General features: G+C 31.4%; 1 protein-coding gene across 1 annotated transcript in view; it reads left to right on the top strand.

Annotated features, from left to right (window-relative positions):
• Nucleotides 1-21,847, top strand: part of LOC145246709 (tetratricopeptide repeat protein 21B-like) — a 1,013,541-nt gene that overhangs the window by 836,552 nt on the left and 155,142 nt on the right. Inside the window, exon 30 of the mRNA XM_080108443.1 lies at nucleotides 19,452-19,613. Coding sequence (XP_079964569.1) covers nucleotides 19,452-19,613 — 162 coding nt within the window. The remainder of the gene's footprint in view (nucleotides 1-19,451; nucleotides 19,614-21,847) is intronic.

Below are 21,847 nucleotides of genomic sequence, written 5' to 3'. Positions count from 1 at the left end.
TATAACTTCAAGAAAGTTAATTGAATTTCCATTTTCACAAGTAAAATTCAAGGAAATCTATATATATATATATATAGTTTTGATCTCACTACTATACATTAGGTTCAATATAATAATCGATAGATAATTGTCTCTATAATGTAATCTGCATGAATTAAAATATCATATTTAAGCATATCTTAAGGCTAGGCAACGCCGGGCGGTCTGCTAGTCAAATATAAAGTTCCTCTCTAAAACACGCATACATCACTACCAAACAAATAAGTCAGTGAATATCTCAAATCCCAATAACATTTTATGAATATGTTTTATCATGGATAAAAGCGTTGTGCTTTGGATCACGGGCCATGTATAAATAATAGTCATTATTTAGAAGCCCATTCTTAATACAGAGAGAGGGTGAAGCTTTTTTTATAACTTTTTATTCATTACTTTCACCTAACAATTTAATAGGCAAAAGATACCATAAAAATTTAATTTAACTAGAAAATCCAATATAGAATATAGCATGATCCATGTTCTGCATAAGTACCCTTTGGATTTAAAGTTTCCACTTAATTTACCTCTAGGAGTTGTGATTTTTGGTTTTCTAAATTTTCCCAAGCAATGCTGGGACATAGATCCTACTAGTATTTAATATTTCACTTTATCAATTTTGTAATTTACTCCAATTTTAATTTTACTTTAATTTTAACTTATTTTTTGTTTAATATTTAATTTTCATCCTATTTTATTTTTTATTTATTTAATGAATTTATTTATTTATTTTGATTCTCAATTCGATTTCAATTTTAATCCTGCTTCTCTCTTTTCACATTCGTAAAAGCTGACATCTACGCGTATAAGCTGCAATCGTAGCTAAAAGTAATTAATTTGCTTATTTTTATCTTTAGAGTTTATACTTTCAAATCAACATTTGTTATTATCACCAAAATACATCACATTCTATCATTTCTTTCCCCATCTACATACTCTTCCAGGCTTTCAAGAGGTTCAGTATTTTCCCATCAGCAGCATTTAATTTTAAGCTTTTTAATTATGTTTCATTTTATGCTTATTTTTCATTTGTATATCTTTCTAGATCTTAATTTTATAAAGGCTAATTATTTGGCTTACTAACTGATAGTGATCGAACAATGTGTCTAATTTCTAGCACTAATGGGCAGGATTTTCTATTAATCCTGAAACCGCCGGTATCAATCAATCTCTAATCTAATTTTTACTCTCTAACATTATACATAATAACTAACGGTTTCTATTTTGCTTAAAACAATAATCTTCAGTAAAAAAAAGTTTAAAAAAAAATAGATTCTCAGATTATTGATAACATGGCCAAGATCACAGTGTAGTATTTGTTCTGATACTACGCTTTACCTTTTCTGTCCTCAGTCAGTGGAGGAGAAATCCGTCATGACAGACAACTTCTATTTTTGTTCCTATCTAGAGTGCCTCCTTTTGGAGAGCTGGATTTTCCCACATTAAAAATCGATCTTGTGTCAAAGTCTGCCCTTGTGGGGAGGCAAGTAAATAGGAACATGGCAAAAACATATGTAAATATAGAGAAAGTAAAAATATTGTTAGAATTTCTTCTTCTGGTAGAGTTTGTTGCACAGTGAATCAGGTGCTTCACTGCTGATCGTATTTGAATATAACAATGTTCAAGTTTTAAAACTCTGAAGTCACTTTTTTTTTAAAAAACTCATATTCACCTCAAACAAGGTAAATTGCCACTGAGCCATAAGCGGCTACTCTGAGTTAAAGACCATGCCTGCAGAACACTCCACGTAGGGAGTTGAACAGCAAGATATCTGTTCACATTACACTTAAATTCATGCATCAGAGAATATCTACAATGAAAGCTTTTTGCTTGCTGGCCGAGAGTATTTACGTCGAAAGGGCATCAATGCTACGAGGTCATCAGAGCACGTGCCATTAAAATATTTGTAAAATAAGCAGAGGGATACAATATTACGGTGAACAGGTATTGAAACTTGGTTGACCGTGCAGGACTTATGAAATTGGAGATTTTTGTTTTGGACCCTGTGCAATAGAGAGAGACTAGTGGTTGGTGCACCAGCCCATATGTTGCAACAATATTCCATGCATAAGCGAATGGTGGCTTTGTAAAGATATAGGGTACTCAGATGTGAGCCCTTTTCTAGTGTGGTAGAGAGTCCATCTTTTTTGTGGTAATCTTTTATGTATTTGTTCCAATTTGTGTTACGTGTCAATGTTAGGCCAAGGAGTTTGAATGATGAACTCACACCCAGAGTGTAATTATCCATAGCTATCGGTGACTAGAAAGGTGCTTTGTAATTGTCAGATGAAACAATTGCTATTCTAGCCATACTGATGAGTTGGTAACAATGGAACAGTTATGTGCAAATAATAATATTATATGCAAAATGTGGTAAACACTATTTTCAAAATTGTCTATCAATACAAAAAATGTTGCATTTCAACATTCTAGCAGACCCCAAAACTATGTTTTACATAATGTGATATCAGCATTATTATATTATTTTGGAGTGGGTGGGGATAGACCAATAAAAATAAGATTTTAGTCAAATCACAATTAAAAGTTAAATGAATAAACTTTTTATGCGATTTAAATTTCAACAATACACTTAATCCTTCACTGAATTTTTTCAAAAGTGTAAACTGCGCACAGCACCATACTAAAGTTAGTGTTCAGCTGTCTGACCAGTTAAGGTCAATTAAATAAACTGATGCAGAAGCCCAGAAATCTGGGACATTCCATTATGCTTAGAGGAACAAGTCCATTATCTGACTTTTGATATGCTGCTAGTTCATGGTTGAATAATGTATTATCGAGCTGTTCTACTGGTGAGTGTCAATTTGGTTCTACAATTTTATACAAGCAATTAAGAGAAACGACAGATGGAGGAGGGCTCAATAAGTGAAACAAAAATGTATGTAACAAGACTTCCAGATAGTTACAGATTGTAAATAACATTATACAATAGAACCCCGTGATACGGCATTAATCCATTCCAGGTTTGGAATTGTAAGGTGAAATCACCATGATGCGGCCTAAGCAAAATTTTATACAGTATATATTAAAAATTAGTAACAAAATACAGTACAGTATATAATACACATGTATATAATCAAATAACATTATGAATAACACTATAAGGTGGGGTAAATACAGTAACCAGGAGCCGGAAAAAATTGTATTTCACGTCGTAACCTGAAAAAAAAAAACATATCTTAGGGCCACTGTATCCCGATTATTCATATTATTTGGATTCTTTGAACTACTGCTCAAGAACAGGTATAGAGGATAAAGTGAAAAAACTCAGTTGTAAGTTAAACTCTTCTGAAGGTTGAATGTTTAATCATCAATGCAGACGTCAGTCAAAATATAATTGTGAATTACTTAGGACTTCTACGCGGTCATGGCTAATGGAACCCCCGTAGATTAAATAAGAAGTTCTGATCCAAATTCCATGCAGGTCGCTGAGTTTGGCAGGATACACCTGAAGAAGGTTAGTGTTTATGTCAACCGAAACATGCAAATATTCAAGATGCAAATAATACAAATTATTATATTATTTTTTTTACCTCGCAAGTTATAAGTATCTTTTCAGTTACTTAAGTCTGTCAATTAATAAGGATCTGAAAGTGTTTTATATGTCTTTTTGATGTTAACATTTGCAAATGGATGCATTACTATTAAGTGGATTGGCAGAATGATTAGCAAAAAGTAAATCTTGTTAAAGTAAAGAAGAGCAACAGAAAAGCATTTTTTTTACAAATGATTCTTTTAATCTCATTAAATGTTATTGTTTTACCGAAGTGCATTTGGTACAATGTGAGTCTTGAGGATTGGCCTTAAGATTCAGGGCGGAATTTTAGAAATTGCCAAAAAATTAATAGAATGGGAATGAGTAAAAAGAAAAAGGAATGAGTAAAACTAAACGTATCTTATGTAATTCTTAAACCGAGGAGGGTGTTCAAACTGAAAAAGAAACCACAATTTTATATTTATTTGCTGCTTTAAAGGTCAGAGTGCACAAACAAAACGAACACATTTAAAAATCAGGTGAGCTTAAACACATAGCAACAAAAATAGACTTTGTGTGTGTGTGTGTGTGCAAGATTTGAAGACTCTATTCCAAGAAAATTATATATATATATATATATATATATATATATATATATATATATATATATATATATATAGAGAGAGAGAGAGAGAGAGAGAGAAATAAAAGAACAAACCGAGTTATGTGTTCATTAATGTTTCATCTTTATTTCGAGACTTTCTCTGGATGAATGAGAATATATGTATATATATATTATATATATTAAATCCCCGAAACAGTGTTTCATGGTAAACAACTGATGATCCCTTGAAAAATAAATTATTGGTATTATAGTAAAATCAAGAGCGAGTTGATGCAGTGATTGCAGGTGATTAAATGACTTACTGATTGGATGGTTTTCTAACGAATGATAAAAAATATTTTTTTGTATAGTTTTAAAGGTTAAAAACTTCAAAGAGTATATATATATATATATATATATATATATATATATATATATATATATATATACACACACACAAGGTGACGTTAATAAGTTTCCAGATTTCTTTCATATGGGCACTTTTATTGATAGTACACACATGAAACTCGAGTCCTCCTTCAGAAGTAACCTCCTCCGGTTGCAATGCATTGTTGTACTGCTCCAACAATTTCTAGAAGGTCCCATGTAAGTGTTCTTGTGTGAGCATGTCGATGACCCTCAATTGTCTCCTAATAACAGCCTCTAAGGTTTTCTTTGAGCTTAGGGAATGACCAAAAGTCACAGGGAGCAAAGTCTGAATTATAGGGAGGGTGAGGAACTGTCTTGATGCCAATCTTGGTCAAATAGTCTGTGGCAAGGATGGAGTTGTGGATTGCACCCTTGGGAATCCTTCGGACAAACTTTGTGCAAATCTTCTGCATCTTCAGTTCCTCACAGATAATTGTGTGTACAGTTCCCGCCTTGACATCAAACGTCTTCGGACATGTTGGTTGTTGTTTGGAAACAACCAACATGCCTGAAGACGGCCAAAGGACAATCCAACCAAAACATTGCACAAATAACACTCAAGATGAGAACAGTAGTCTGATCAATACAAGTAATATAAGCATAATATTTATTTAAAATTTTTACAGGTCAGAAATCACACACACACACACACACATATTCCAGGTTAAAAATATTCAAAACATTAGAATCATTGAATTCCAATAAGGGTCGTTGATGGTGCTCAATCAAAGAGAGCAAATTTATAATTTTTATTTTCTTCATGTAAATACAGTCATATCTTGCTACGATGTGCAGACTGTTTTGATCATTAAAGATCTCACTAGGCAAAAAAAACAAAAAACTTTGAAAAATAAAAAAAGTTGAAAACCTTTTTATAATTTGAGTGAGGAAATATTTTGCCATGTCTAACTTGTAGCATGGGTTAAAGATTTTATGATATGAAGTTGAAAGCTTAACTTTTACGAGTGTCTTCAGTTAAGAAAAGGGTTACAAAAATTTGTTGGTGGGGATGATGTATGGAGATTACAGGGAGTGAGAGAAAGAGTATGAGAGAGGAAAGTTTTAGAAGTTAAAGGGAGGAGGGTTCGTGTAGCTAGTTAGATAGACAGGGAGAGGAAGAAAAAAAGAAAAATGGAAGAGATATATAGTTGGAGTGGAATAAGGTATATGGGAAGGTCGGAAAGCAGTATTTCAGACAATTTGAATTAGGCAGGGGTGGGATGCATCTATACTTAATTTACATTTTACAATCAGGAGCAGTTCACTGAATTTGGATCAGGGTCGTTCTTTTTTATAGATGACATAAATGTTTGTCTCCATTTGGGGAACTCATCCAATTTTTTATGTTTAGAATCTTACAACTTTTTTTAAGATTAGATCTATTTTAGGGGTCAAATTAAACGCTATTTTTTATGTATACTTTTTAGTTACATTCTAATTAAATTTATTTTTATTATGAATTTATACATTTATTTAAAAAATTACCTGATAATATTTATTTTAACTTTTAGTTTGTGCACACACACACATATATATATATAACCCATATATATTGTATTTTCATTTTTTATAAAAAGAGATCCCAACCATTCTATTTAAAATCACTTGTGAACCCATTTAGTTAAGTAGCCTTATGTAAATAAAATACTATACTTTTTTTGAGAACATGATTTATCTTTATTAATTCTAGCAATTTTTAAAATTTTTATTTGTTCCAGCAGTTGTATATATTTATTTGAGAGATTTATTCATTAAATTATATTGAGTTTAGTACAATTAATTGTTGGAAATATTCAGGTTGTTAAGTATTATCCCAATATATGCTAGGGGAGAAGATTAGTTAACTCTTAAGATCCATATATTGAGTACTAAAAACTAAGAGGCAAAAAGGTGTATTCAATGTTATATAATGGAACCATAAGATCATGTTAGGAGAAGATACATAGGAGTTTAGGCAGATATTTTATTGAGGATGGTTTAGTAATTAGGTTGGCTTGATTGAAGTTGGTAAATGGTATTATGGGCTTATTCAGTTATCAGAGGTAGATCAAATCGATTGAGATATTCAACTAAATGGGTGCACTGGGTGTTTTTTTTTAATATAATATGTTGGTTATTTATATTTCTAGTTAAATTATGGATGTTTTTGTTATTTATAGTATGCATAAATTATGGGATGATATTAAGGTTGCTAAGAAGATGTTCTTTATAATGTGTGCAGTTTATGGAAGTTGTATATTGACGAGGACAAATCCCGGTATTTAGAAAAAACCAGAAATTGGGGTCGAATATAATTATTATTAAAGGAGAATGTTGGAATCGAACGCAGTTATTAAAAGTTAAAATGAATATATTTTTGTTAGGTAAATACGATTCCAGGAATGCAATGAATTATCCATTGTAGTTCGAAATAACTATAAAAACAAAGTTAGGTCATAGGAATAATGGGACAATGAAATTACGAAATGTCTTTTGTGATATGAGGACATGCATTGGAAGCAAATGCAATGTACATGTGTATCCCATGCACGTTTAGCTGCGTTTTGACGTCACAAAGAAATATAGTATCATATATACAGTTAGACTAGAGTTCAGTAAAGGGAGTCCAGTTCGAGTTTAATTGGAGAGAGAGAGAGAGTTAACCTAAGCTCCTTTAGGAAGCAAAGGGGAGGAAGACATACAATGTAGTAATTTTGCCAGGCATCGAATTCTCATCATTTCCATCGCTTGAAATAAATGTCTTCATATTGTTATGTAAGCCTTTGTCTTCGTTCATCATTTCAACGTAGTAATGTGTTGTCTTCTGTTATTATATATCATCACGCTGTCACATTATATTGAATAATAAACTTTATATGAAACCCCCTTTCGAAATGTTGACTGTATCCCGCTCTTTAATAATGCATCTCCTCGTCCTGTTTAAAGAACTGTTTATTAACACTTTTCTCCCTTCATATCTCTCAGCTTCCAATTATAAATGTGAATTCCCCGCGTAATTGCCTCGTCGTCATTGCTGTACCCCATAATATTACGTCTCATCCCCGTTATGAACCCTTCTGCAATACAACAGAAGTTTCTTGTCTTTTTTGGCGTAACTTATAAGGTTTAAAGACAGATAAATAATTTTTAAGAAAGACATAGGTAACATGGGGAGCAAAGGGAAGAACATGTTTTAGTATATATATATATATATATATATATATATATATATATATATATATACTAGCAGTTCAGACCAGCTTTACTCATGCCCGATGTACTGTTCATAACTTTATGTGCATATGTATATATATATTAAAAAGTTTGACTCATATCCAGGTAACCTACAATTAAAATTTTAATTGTTTGGACCCAAAATTGGCGGAGGAGTTTGGTAGAGTCTGCTAAGGTCAACTACTTCAACTGTGACCTTTTGGCAGCCAAATTTTCGCCCCAAAACTGATTAAACAGCTTGCTGCATGTCTGAATACCCTTTATGTAAAATTTCAAATGTTTAGACCCAAAATTGGCTTAAAAGTTAGCTAGAGACTGCAAAGGTAAAATCTTTTGAATTTTGATCCTTTGGCAGCCAAACTTTCGGCCCAAAACCGATTAAAAAGCTTGCCCTATGTCTGAATATACTTTATGTAAAATTTCAAATGTTTAGACCAAAAATTGGCTGAGTAATTTGGTAAAAACCGCAGAGGTTATTTTTTTTAATCTTTGACCTCGATTTTTACCTATTAACATTTATCGTTTTGGGCTCAAATCAAATTAATAAGTTTGATCCATGTCCAAGTAAATTACATCTAAAATTTCAAGTGTTTAGACCCAAAATTGGCAGATGTGTTTGTAGAGTTTCAAAGGTCAAATCGTTGAACCCCTTGACAGCCAAATTTCTGGCCGAAACCTGATTAAAAAGATTTTCCCAAATCTCAATACTCCTTACGTCTAATCTCGAGTCTGTAGATTGAAAATTGACAGAGTAGTTTGGTATGAAAATACACACACACACACACACACACACACACACACACACACACACATATTTCATTAAATAAAATAGATGGATGAATAAAAGGATAAAATAATTAACCAATGGGAAAAGAGAAGAGAGAGAAAAAAGTATATAAATTATTCCAAACCAGTTAGATTAATTTATCCCTGAAGATGAATCCTGAAGGATTGGAAAGTATCTGGGCTTATGATAAATATGGTGATTACATCGGCCAGTTCCTGCCAAAAGTGAAGACTGTTATCTGAAAGTTGAAAAGGATTGAATTAATAGACAAAAAACGTCTATTGTATTTAATGAAATATGCCTTAGAAAGAATATGCTGCCTACATACTAATGACTAGGGCTATGACAACAGAATATTCTTATCATTGTTTTGACTCTCGAGTATATATCCGACACAGTTAATCAACCGAGAACCACATCACTCTATATAAAAGCATATAATAAGATATCAACGGATATACACTCGAGAGTCAAAACAATGAAAAGAATATGCTGTTGTCCTATCCCTACTAATGACAGATCAAAGTTATATTATACTGAGTTAGTGTCAGTTGTGAAAAACTGGACAATTTCAACTTTATGCAGCGTTCATTTTAGTCTCAACGTGCTCGTCAGTGAATACATAAAACACACACACACACACACACACACACACACACACACACACACACATAAGTGCATAGTGGCATGCAAAACGTTTTAGTTAGCTTGTTATGTTACTTATTATAAATGAGTTTATCAACGATATTATAATCTGGAATGATTAACAATAATGTTAGGAAAGGATAGTTCTTAGTTTTGCTGTAAATCGACTGTTGTTACAGCCAGTATATTGGTGCCTTTGTTCATCAGACAAGTTCGGATCTTACTGAGAAATGTTCTCACATACAATAATATGGCTGTACCGTTAACTGATAGGTTAAGTTAGTTTGAATTTTTATGAAGTTTTCATAATTATTTTCATCAATATTTCAAAATTTCTATCTTCTGTACTTATATATAAAAGGCACTTTGTCTGTGTGTCTGCACGAGTTTGTCACCTATGGATTCCGAAACGATTGGGCTAATTTTTTTTTGTTTTTAATTTCTCAGAAATGTACTTTGTGTCTGAGAGTGTTCTTAGCTAGGTTTTGTATCGGAATGCTTCCAATAAGTATTGAAAATCGATAATCGAAAAAATCAGATTGAAGAAGGAGTTGTCCAATTTTAACCAAAGTTAACACCCCTATACAACCTAACATCACAAGTGCATTTGAGAAGTATCATTGCACAAGCAGAATGATCTAGTGTATGCAATCAGTATTAGATTCTTTGATAAGGGTGTATGCCAAATGCATATTTCTGTTTAGAGCACAATTGAACGATGATACTTGATATTTACATTTTATACTTTATTTCAAGCCATTATATAAAAATAATTTTATAAAACTAACAGTAAATTCTCTACAATGCAATGTGGACTCAGTCACTGTTGCGAGGCATGTGAAGCTTCTTCTCTGTACATCTGGTGGGTCCCAGACTAGACCAAGTAATCTATCGATTTGATTGAAAAATGGTTGATTTCACTGATTTCGATGAGAATAAAAGTATTGGAAGTGTGGAACATTCGTTGATCCTTATTCAATCCCGGGTAATATTTAGTCAAGGTAACATGAACTCTTTCATTGAAATGGTTTTTAATGGAATTTAAATTATAATTATGTAAATTCTTCAAATCAAATTCACATAATTCCAAATCTTGTAAGCAAATATTCTCCAGCACAACATTTTGATTTTACCGAAATTGATAAATAGCATGCTTATCTTTACTGACGTTTAAAATCTTCACGGGCCAGAAAACACTAATTATAAACATATGACAGCATGTAAAACAGACAGTAAACTGAATATTATTATTTCATTATGATGATGATGATGTATATATATATATATATATATACATATTCATATATTCTGTAGATAATGGACGATCTTAGGAGATGTTGAAAAAGAGTTCATGCAGAAATATTGGGAAACTTTTCACCATTTATCATTTGTTAAAACAGAACTGTTTTTTTTTTTCACAAAACATGGTCTCTCGTTCGGAAAGTACAAAAGAGAAGATAACAGAACAAAAAGAAGAGTAATATCGTAAATTGCGGTCACCATTTTCAGTAATAACAGGTATAAATAGAGGTTGAAGAAAGTCTGATATAATCAACTATAGACTGGTCCCATTTGCATTGGATTTGAAACCGACGGCATCAATGTTTTTCAGACCGTCTGTAATATATTTAACTAGATATATAAAAGGTAAAATAGTAGTTTCTTGTGTATGTGTATGTATATATATATATATATATATATATATATATATATATATTATATGGATTGATAGTTGTTACTTCTTCTGATGAGTTAAGGGCAACATAGATTCATTGATTGATATAATAATTAAATGAATGATTTTGCGCAACGAAACAGTTACTGTCAAGAATTGTAGGTGTCAACAGAATTAAAGAAATAAATTGTAAGATGGTCAACATTGGAATATAGACTTTTGTCGTTTATTTGTTATATGCTCGGTAATTACATTGAGCTTCTTAAATTAAGGATTTGTATGCATAAAAAGTGAAATATAATTGAAAAAATCCTATTTCCACAGAAATATCTATAATATAAATCTCACCTGTCTGTTTAAATGTATGTATGCATATTTGTATGTCTCACAGAAACTTTCGATAGAGGTTACAGATTTAACGAGATTGGTATAATTTTGAAGCTCGATCCTTCGGATGACAAATATTGAAAAGTTGACCAATAACATTTATTCCTTTACCTTCAACTGGGCACTTTTCTACAGGGAGAGGTCGTTTTTTTCCGTCGATATTTTCGAAAGTCATCCCCTCTTTTTGATTGCCTAACCTTAATTTAAAGCTTTGTCAATTGTGGTTTGGCGATGGGCGCGACAGCTAATACGTCACTTTTTTTTTTCTTTCCACTTTCTTTTCCTTCTTCACAGTACAGGTTTGAGCCTGCCTGCCTACTATTATTATTTTTTTTTTTTTTTGTGCTCGCAATTTTCCTTTTTTTTTCTCTTTTTTTCTTTTTTTTTTTTTTTTGCTCAACCAACACCCTTACACACGCCTCCACTTTCTTTTCCATCTTTGCATCGCGGGTTCGAATTTGCCTGCCTGCTACCACTTTTTTTTTTTTTTGGCTCCACACACGCCGGGTACCCAAGCTAGTATATATATATATATATATATATATATATATATATATATATATATATATAAATGATATTTATGTCTCGGCAGTAGAGTGTAAAGCATATCTTATTTTTCTTTTATTAATATTATTGGAATTTTTTCCTTTTTTCCTTCTACACATTTTTGTGAATTATTCCATGGATTTCTGCCTTTGGATTATTATGGACCATCTTCTTCCAATTACAGGATTTCCTTGGATTTTACTTGTGAAAATGGAAATTCAATTAACTTTCTTGAAGTTATATATTTGGATTTTACCGTCACTGGATTATTTATCTTCCACCAGACTATCCATTCATGTTTAATCACCTTTTTCTTCACCATATTCCCTCTGCTACACTTATTTTGTTATCAAGTAAGATCTTTGACTTACTTGTTGTTTCATCAAATACTTTTGCATGCAAAATCCGATCCCGCATTTTGCTAATTCCTTTGAAACTTCGCAGATTAAGGACTATCCACTTATCTAGTGTTTCCTTTTCAGATTAAATATGTTTTTAACTCATTTCAAAGTGTTTTTTAACATGTTTTATTAACTGCTTGCTCGCATATATATATGTGTGTGTGTGTGTGTGTTAATATTGTAGTAATCTCTGTGTGTAACAGCATGATAAGCTATGTATATTTATATAAGTCTAAAATATGAGTAATCTGTATATAGATACATTTTGTTGTGTTGTTATCTAGGATTTATTGGTAAGCAATCAATCTATGACAAAATCTATGGTTCATAAGTTTTTGTTTAATTTTTTCTAAACTCAAGGGCAAATTTGGCATAGACCATTGTATTTCTTGTTCATAGATGTATATACACTGACCCTAATTAAGCCTGGTAAGTTGTTGTTTGGCATGAGCAACTACTTAGCACATCAGAGCAACATGTGATCCTATGAAGTTTTGTGTCATCTCAACTACCTAATAGTATAACTTATTTACCAGTTTTTTTGTTTTTTTTACAAATTTGATAACAAGCTATTTTTATTTTAACCTTAAATTTTACACTTGGAGCTGTATGGGCACTAATATTCGAGGAGCGATGGAAGGTTGAGGCAGAGGCATTACTAAGAGTCATGCATACAAAAAATTAAGTATTTTAAAAAAAAATAATAACGTTTTAATGTATATATTTTTAGTAGAAAAACATTTCCAAGATATCTATGTAAATATTGTGAGAAACTTAGCAGTAAAAATAAAAAAACTCATATTTATATTCATAATTTGAGCAGACTACCCTCCGACGTCAATAACATTTACATTTCATTAGTTTTCCGATCGCATGTTAATAATAATAAAATCAACAATATTAATTATAACTGATAATATTATTGATAATAATCAAAGGAATGATCGATTCAAATAAGAATTACATCATAAATAATAGTACTTAATAACAATGATGAAAAAATGTAAAAAAAAAATTAAAATACTTCCGACCAACGCCAAAGAGAGACAACTAGTTTGTATGTATTTTATATATATATATATATATATATATATATATATATATATATATATATGTATGTATATACACGCACGCACACACACACACACACACACACACACACACACACACACACACACACACACACACACATTTTACCCAAAGGAGACATTTGAGAGTATTCATTGGACAATGCAAATCATGGAATTCCATTTTTCAAACTTTCATTTCATGAGTCACTAATGATTGTAACAATCCAATGACAATAAAACCGTAGTTCTGAAATATGTAATGTATAGTTTTTAAATAAATCATTTTTTATTTTTTGTGTTTGCATTCTTATGATCAAGCACTTTATTGATTTCCTTTCAACATACTTGATGCAATATATATATATATATATATATATATATATATATATATATATATATATATATATATATATATATATATATAAAGGGGATTAGAACAGCAGTCTAAAGAGCAGAGTGTATTGTAATAGTAATAGATCACTAATGCAATTAAAATACAAGAAAAACAGTGCTCGTTGTAATGTAGATATATAATAAGCTAATTATATATGTGTGTGTGTGTGTGTGTGTGCGTATGCGTATGTGTCAATTGTTATATTTATATATGAGAGTTTTCAATATCTGTGATGGAGCTTATGTAGATGTAAACATCAGCTCAACCTTGCATTCTTCAGACGGTTTAATTTTTCGCTTACCTACTTTTTTGTAACCTATTTAAATACTTTAAGAAGAATCATTACAAGATTTGACTTTTGTTTTAATTAGATTATTTATGTTTATTTCTGAGTGCTATTTTTTCAGTTCGATTGTTAGATGTTATTGCTAGGATTTTTTTTTCATTTGCTTATTTTTATTTTATGTACATGTGTATTTATTTTTGAATGTGCATTTCTTTTTATATAAATGTTGTTATTGTATGCATGTTGTGTATTTTTTTGTATACATGTTGTTTATTTTTAAATGTTGCGTATTTATTTTATGTAGATGTTGCGTATTTATTTTATGTAGATGTTGTGTATTTATTTTATGTAGATGTTGTGTATTTATTTTATGTAGATGTTGTGTATTTATTTTATGTAGATGTTGTGTATTTATTTTATGTAGATGTTGTGTATTTATTTTATGTAGATGTTGCGTATTTATTTTATGTAGATGTTGTGTATTTATTTTATGTAGATGTTGTGTATTTATTTTATGTAGATGTTGTGTATTTATTTTATGTAGATGTTGTGTATTTATTTTATGTAGATGTTGCGTATTGATTTTATGTAGATGTTGTGTATTTTATGTAGATGTTGCGTATTGATTTTATGTAGATGTTGTGTATTTATTTTATGTAGATGCTGTGTATTTATTTTATGTAGATGTTGTGTATTTATTTTATGTAGATGTTGTGTATTTATTTTATGTAGATGTTGTGTATTTATTTTATGTAGATGCTGTGTATTTATTTTATGTAGATGTTGTGTATTTATTTTATGTAGATGTTGCGTATTTATTTTTTTATACATGTTGTGTATTTTTTTTTTATAAATATTGTGCATTTATTTTTTTATACTTGTTGTGTATTTGTTTTTATATAAATGTTGTGTATTTGTTTATCTATATAAATGTTGTGCATTTATTTTTGTATACTTGTTGTGTATTTATTTTATTCATTATCTTTAGATAAATAGCTTTTGGTGTCTATATTAAATCATAACATGCATCAAGTACGTTTTTTAGATGTATAATTCAACATACAAGAAAGAAGATACACGCCAGACATTAACATATAAAAATCCCACTATCCACAGATTATCTTCTAACTTATTAAATTAAACATCTTAGAAAACTTAGTTTTCGAATGTAGAAATATTTTCAAGTTGTAAAAAATAACAATGAAGTTATATGGTTTAAAGAAGGAGTAGTTGTCAGGTTTTCAACAAAGCTAAAATAGATTATAAAACAGCCTTAAAAACGGTAAATTCACGGTAAAAATTAACAGTATTCCTCCAGTGTAACAAAAAATCTAAATAAAAATAATTTAACAAAAATTTTAAAATCAAACATGGGAAACATTTCTTAAACAAATAAACACTTCCCATCATCAAACAAACTATTTAACAAAAACACACTGAAAATTTAGAGTGTTGTTATGGACGTTATTTGAATTCTTAAATATATTTTTTTTATTAGAGTTAATGCTTGAAAAACATGGAATTCAATAACATCGAAATTGAATATAAAGAACGGGATACAGAAAAATAAATAAAAATAGAAGGAAGAGAAATATCATTTGGTTGACACCACCATAAGTTGAAAACTAAACTAGGTAAGAAATTAATAAATCTTACTGATAAGCATTTTTCTATAACTAGTAAGTAGTCGACATTTGGGCTCAAATTCAATTAAAATGTTTGACCCATGTCCAAGTAACCTACATCTAAAATTTCAAGTGTTTAGACATAAAATTGGCGGAGGAGTTTGGTAGAGTCAGCAAAGGTCAACTCTGTAAAGTTTGACCTCTTGCCAGCCAAATTTTTGCCGAAGAACTGATTAAAAAGCTTGCTGCATGTCTGGATACCCTTTATGTAAAATTTCAAATGTTTAGACCCAAAATTGACTGAATAGTTTGTTAGAAACCGCAAAGTAAAATCTTTTGAACTTTGACCCCTTGGAAGCCAACTTTTCAGCAGAAAACGATTAAAGAGCTTGCCTTATGTCTGAATATACTTTATGTAAAATTTCAAATGTTTAGACCAAAAATTGGCTGAGTAATTTGGTAGAGACTGCAGAGCTCAACTGTTTTAAAACTTTGGCCCCAATTATGGCCCCTTAATATTTAATGTTTTGGGTCTAAATCAAATTATAAAGTTAGATCCATGTCTAAGTAACCTATATCTAAAATTTGAAGTGTTTAGACCCAAAAGTAGCGGAGGAGATTGATAGAGTTCTTAAAGGTTAAATTGTTGAACATTGACCCCTTAACAGCCAAATTTCTGGCCAAAAACGGATTAAAAAGATTTTTCCAAATCTCAATACCCCTTATGTCAAAGCTTGTGTCTGTAAACCAAAAATTGACAGAGGTATTTTGTAGGGAAGTGTATACAGATAGATGCACACACACACACACAGAGTAACGTTTTCACTTTTATATATATGTATGTGTAGTAGTTTTGTGGAGTGTAGTGGTTTAACAGTTGGAGCATTGGAGTCCACCATTATATTGGATTAAGAAGAAGGCCATGCATTTCATGTTCATATTGGTTGCAATATTGCTCACAGCTAAGTTTCTTTCTTATAACTAGAGTGTCACATTGCAAAGTTAGATGCTACAATTTATAACTGGCTTCAGGATTTCTTTCGTTTCCTTCAGGTCCTTTTGTTTCTTCTGGCTTCCTAAACGTACGCTGGCTTCCAGCCAGTTGTTTATATATTACAGTTCATTATCTGCATGATGCAGCGAATCTGGTGTCATTGCTTCTGGGCATTTAGGTACACAATGTTTGAGTGAAGCCCTGTGGCAAGATGGTGATATGTGGTTCAATATTCAGCACAAAATTAATTTAATTGATGAATCTATTGTATTGAAAAAAAAAATTGTTTTCTATAAGAGAATGCTGGTTTATAGATGCATCTTTGAATCTGTGTTAGAGACTAGCAGTATTGGCACTTTTAGTTTGAAATAGCATTTTCCTTAAGTTTTTGAATTTTTTTTTAGGTAAAGATTAATTATTCTTTTATTTCGATACTTCGGACTGCTGTTCTAATCTTGAGTGTTATTTTCACAATGTGTCACGTGATGTAACCTCCGACCTTCTTCAGATGTTTCTTGTCAAACTCAGGAATTTGCATAGAAATTCGAACAGAACCCTTTATTGAATCCACGTCTCGTTCTGTTTGGCATGACTAGGTAGAAGTCTTAAGCAATGCACAATTGTTATTGAGTGTTATATGTACTGACGAATAACCTCCAGAAGAGTATAACTTTACAACTGAATTTTACCATGTGCTTTATCCACTACACCACGAGTAATTGTTTTATTGTTTAATACACATATCAAATTCCTTTGTTCCAGTTTGTTCTGTCTCGTTGGTCTAATCGTCTCCATTATTACACTGTTTTGATACCTCATTGTAATACAGCTTTTTATTTGAAGATATGTTTATTGGCAGAAACATTTTTATAGAAATACTACTGATAGTAAAATATTTTTTTAAAGTAGTTTTCAGATTAAGTAAAGGAACATAATATAATGGAGTCTTAATTAAGTAACACCGTTACCGTGATGTTGCTAGTCTCAGTCTTTTTTATAAATACTATAATGGCATCATGTGTTCCTCAAAATTGTCTGATCTATTCCCTGCTTCCTTTGTTTCAGCTCGTTTAACTTGTTAGTGTACAGATCTTCATCACTTTGTTGTTTTAATATCTCATTGTAATACAGCTTCTTATTCCAGTAGCTTTTTTTTTTTTTTACCACAGTGATCACCACTTATCAAGGCCCGGAAGCCACTCAGGGATAAGGGTTATTGCAAGTACATTACGTTAGTGTGGAGAGTTGATGAAGTGTTTACTTAAGGGGGCGGTTCATTAGGAATTTGTTAACGTTGGACTTGAAGACATCCAAGTTGAGTTCCACAGGCGTGCAGTTCTAAGAAAGAAGCTTCTTTCTTTCCAAGAACTGCAGATTTGTGAAACTCTTTTCGTTTGACTGTTTTCCTCATCACTATGGCCTTGGTCTTTTCAAGACTAAGGTCAATTGACACTCCTGCCTTTGCAACAATCGTTTTTTTGTTCTTATTAGCGTCTTATATCAAGTGGCTTCACATCTTAGACATCTCTAATTTGAAATTGCATTTTCTTTTGCTTGTCACACTTAAATGTAAAATAACCTCTTACACTATTGGGTGGACACATTTACAACTGCAATGTTATTTTTGTTGGTCTGTCAGTATAAGTTTAAAATTTTATTTTATTTTTCTCGCACAACTTTGAAATAACCTCTTAAAATGGTTCTGTAGCAAACTAACAAAAAGACATTGCAGTTTCTTTTAATATAATTTTTCACTAGAAGCTGATTAGTTGATAAAGTTTATATAAAAAAAAAACTTTTTAGCCCATTAAAATGGGCAAAATTTATAGCATGTTGACTTAGAATAAGTGCTTTATGACAAATTGATAGTTAAATATGATTTCATTTGTATTCAGTTTAATCAGAAAAAGTGGAACGGACAGACAAACTAAAAGAGATATAATATAGATGAATTGAGATTTTCAGAAAATCAGGTTCACATAATAAAATGTCCTGGATATGACCTTAAACTATATCCGATGGTGAGGCCCCAGCTTGCGGGCTTTGAGGAGTGTGGAGCCACCCTTTAATTGTCATTGCTCCCAAGTCCACTCTGACCCAGAGTGGTAGTACCTGTTAGGGTCCCAACTCTGGCTTAAATAGAAACCGACTTTAAAAATACAAATATTTTCTATTAAAAAATGTTTTTTTCAAAATCACTGGATTTGGCATTAAATAATCCGAAAAGGGTTGATATGCCATAAAACAAAAACAACCAACCACATAATAAAAAAAAATTATTCAAATACAAAAAAAATATTAATGTTGAACATATTTATTTCATAAGAACAAAGATAGAGTACCACATGTTTAACACAGCAGAGTCTTGTTACGCACATTGGAGTACAAGAAGACTTTTGAACAAGTGACACAGCATTAATCTGACAGTACCTGTAAATAAATGTCTGTTGTTTCAATTGAAAAAAATGTGAGTCAGATTCTTTCCTTTTCTTTGTTTCCTTGCGATTGTCTGCATACCACGGGTGGTGCCGAGTGTTAACATGTAATGACTACTTTACACAAATCATCAATCCTTATCTCAAATAAAACATTTTGTTAATATTCATTGCAAGTTTTTGACGTAAAATACATGATGTGCAAGTTCTTTGATTGTCAAAGATCTCTCTCTTCCTAAATGGATATTCAGCCATTTCCAACATACTGCTTTCTTTTTTTTTTTTTTTGCTTTTTTTTTTAAAAGTTTTTTTATGCCCATGTGGTGAACATCAACAGAATTTATTTAGCATGGACATTATCAGAGAATTTTTCATATATGGAACTTGTTCTTTAAACTTCTGAATAATGAAGTATCTTCCTTATTTTCAGGTACACTGGTCGTTCCACTGCAGCCCTGAAATGTTTCAACATGGCTCGGAAAGATGCTGTTTGGGGTAACCGAGCTATTTTCAAAATGGTAGAAATTTGTTTAAACCCTGACAGTGTAACTATTGGTGGAGAAGTGTTTGAATCTGTTGAAGGACAAGCAAAGTGAGTTACTCTTCATTGATTCCTTTACACACACACACAAAAAGTTAATTATTAGTTCCTAATTAATAATTTGCAAAAAGAGTAACTTGTAGTCTTTCTTATGTATTTGTTTTTTTCTATCATGTATTCTTTGTGTTTTGCTACCAAATAATTACTAGTGGGGCCTGTGAAAATTCCACGGGTGTATATTTCTATTCTATGGACGTCCTGAATGAATGTGGACTCCCACAATATTATTGTACTATTGTTGGACAAAACGGATACTACACTTTAATTGTACCTATTTACAATGCCTCCCCACGGGACAGAGTTAGACACCAGGGTTGTTTTTTAACATTGAGAAATTGTAGCACAAAAGTCAAGAAAGTATATTTTAGTTCAAGTTTCATGTTCGATATAGCAATATAATCAGATGAAATGTAAAAATTTATCCTTTCTGCTTTACTTTTTCTGCAATTGGGTGGTTCCATCTTTTAAAGGGGGGGGTGGAGGGTGACGAAATATGTACCAACAGGAAATCGCCTAAGTGTATTATAATTATGGTTAGTATTTTTTGTAGTAGTTACTATATTCTTTAGCATATGAGGAAGCACCTTTAATGACAAATTTTGTAGTATTGTTAACTCATAGTAGTACTAGACATTTTAGCCAATCTAAAATTCATGAGTGATACTTTTTTTTTACTGGTTTAATCAAATCAAAAATTTAAAAAAATGTTTTCCTTTGGTTTATCCCTGTTTGTAATAAGTACTATGGAATTTTGGTGCATTAATGATACAATTGTATTAAATGTATATAAAATGTGTAGTAATAATATATAAGGTAATATAAAATGTGTAGTAATAATAATAATGGAATATCCCTTGTTAACGTTTATATTTAACAGGGCTATTATAATTTTGTATTTTCAAATTGTACTTAATTCCTCTACAAATGTGTTATATTTAACATATTTTTCTTAACACCATACGAGCTTGCGTCACTCGCTACTATTATTTCTAGGTTTGCATCATAGTGTGTGAGAAAAAGATCCGTTGAGAAATCCACGCATTCACGAATCTAATTTGTCTTTTTGGTCACATTTATGGTAGGGGATACCCAATCACTGGTGCTAACTTTCGATAGTATTCCGGCCTTTTTAAGCCAATCCAGTTCCTTATCAATTGAACGTTTTTTTTCTTCTTGAAAACAGGTAGAGCGTTTTCCTTCAGTTCGAATCTGGCTATAGCCTTGGTACATCTTCCGAGACCCAAGGCGAAAATTTGTGCAAATTTTTCCTTTTACTCATCTGTCGTTGTTGTGGACCTGTGGATATGTCTTCTACCTTATGGCAGAATTTGTTCATAGGTGGAACCTCACAATTCAAATCGTTCCATCCAATCCACTCCGAAGAGGTTTTTAGATGTCTTATGCACATAAACTGTTTTGGTAGTGCCACTTAACGTCACAGGAAGTGTCAGTTCTTCCTCAAATTTTACTTTATCGCCTGTGACTGCTCGAACTAACTTATTCGTCTTATGCATGGTTGGTTTCTTCAACCTTTTCCATATCTGTAGGTTGATAACGAACAGGTCTGAGCTGGAGTCCAACTGTAACTCCATCTTATTGAGGATGTTGACAGTTGCTTATTTCCCTCTCAACTTTCCTGTCGAATCTTGTTTGTCAAACCCTGTGGTTTTTGTTCCTTTTGCAATGTGTTGCATTCTGGCCTTTTCTGCCACACTCATAGCATGTTTTGTTTAAGCAAAAACATCTAACGGACCAATTTTGTCCACCATAACGATTGTATGGCCTTGTAAGCGATTTTATTTTTGAAATTGGATTGCCAAACTTTGATTGTGCCTGGTTTTTCTTCTAGTTTGTTTATTTTTTTCCATGAGAGTAATCCTTTGGTCTGAAACTATTCCTTCATACATATGACATGCCTAATTCCTCGATATTTTGTGAGTCGTTTTTTTTTACATTACATGTTCGCAATCTTTGGCCAACTTCTGGAAAGAAATTGATTTTCAATTCTAGATAGAACTTGTCTTATCTGTTTTTTTTTGGCTGAAATAAACCCTGGTCAAAAATCAAACATTTGAACTCCTCTACTGAGAATTCAGCTAGCTGAAAATCGTCACAGTGTTTGTTACCAATAGATGCGAAGGTAAGATTGTCTTCGTCGTTGTATTTTGCCAGGTGTAAACACATCTATCTCATATGAAAAAACACCTCGTTTAGGCTGAAGAGTT

The sequence above is a fragment of the Euprymna scolopes genome, chromosome 24 (assembly GCF_053919585.1).
Source record: "Euprymna scolopes isolate OS-2025 chromosome 24, ASM5391958v1, whole genome shotgun sequence".
Lineage (NCBI taxonomy): Eukaryota > Metazoa > Mollusca > Cephalopoda > Sepiida > Sepiolidae > Euprymna > Euprymna scolopes.
Note: the sequence above shows the minus strand (reverse complement) of the source record. Positions and strands in the feature narration are given on the sequence as shown.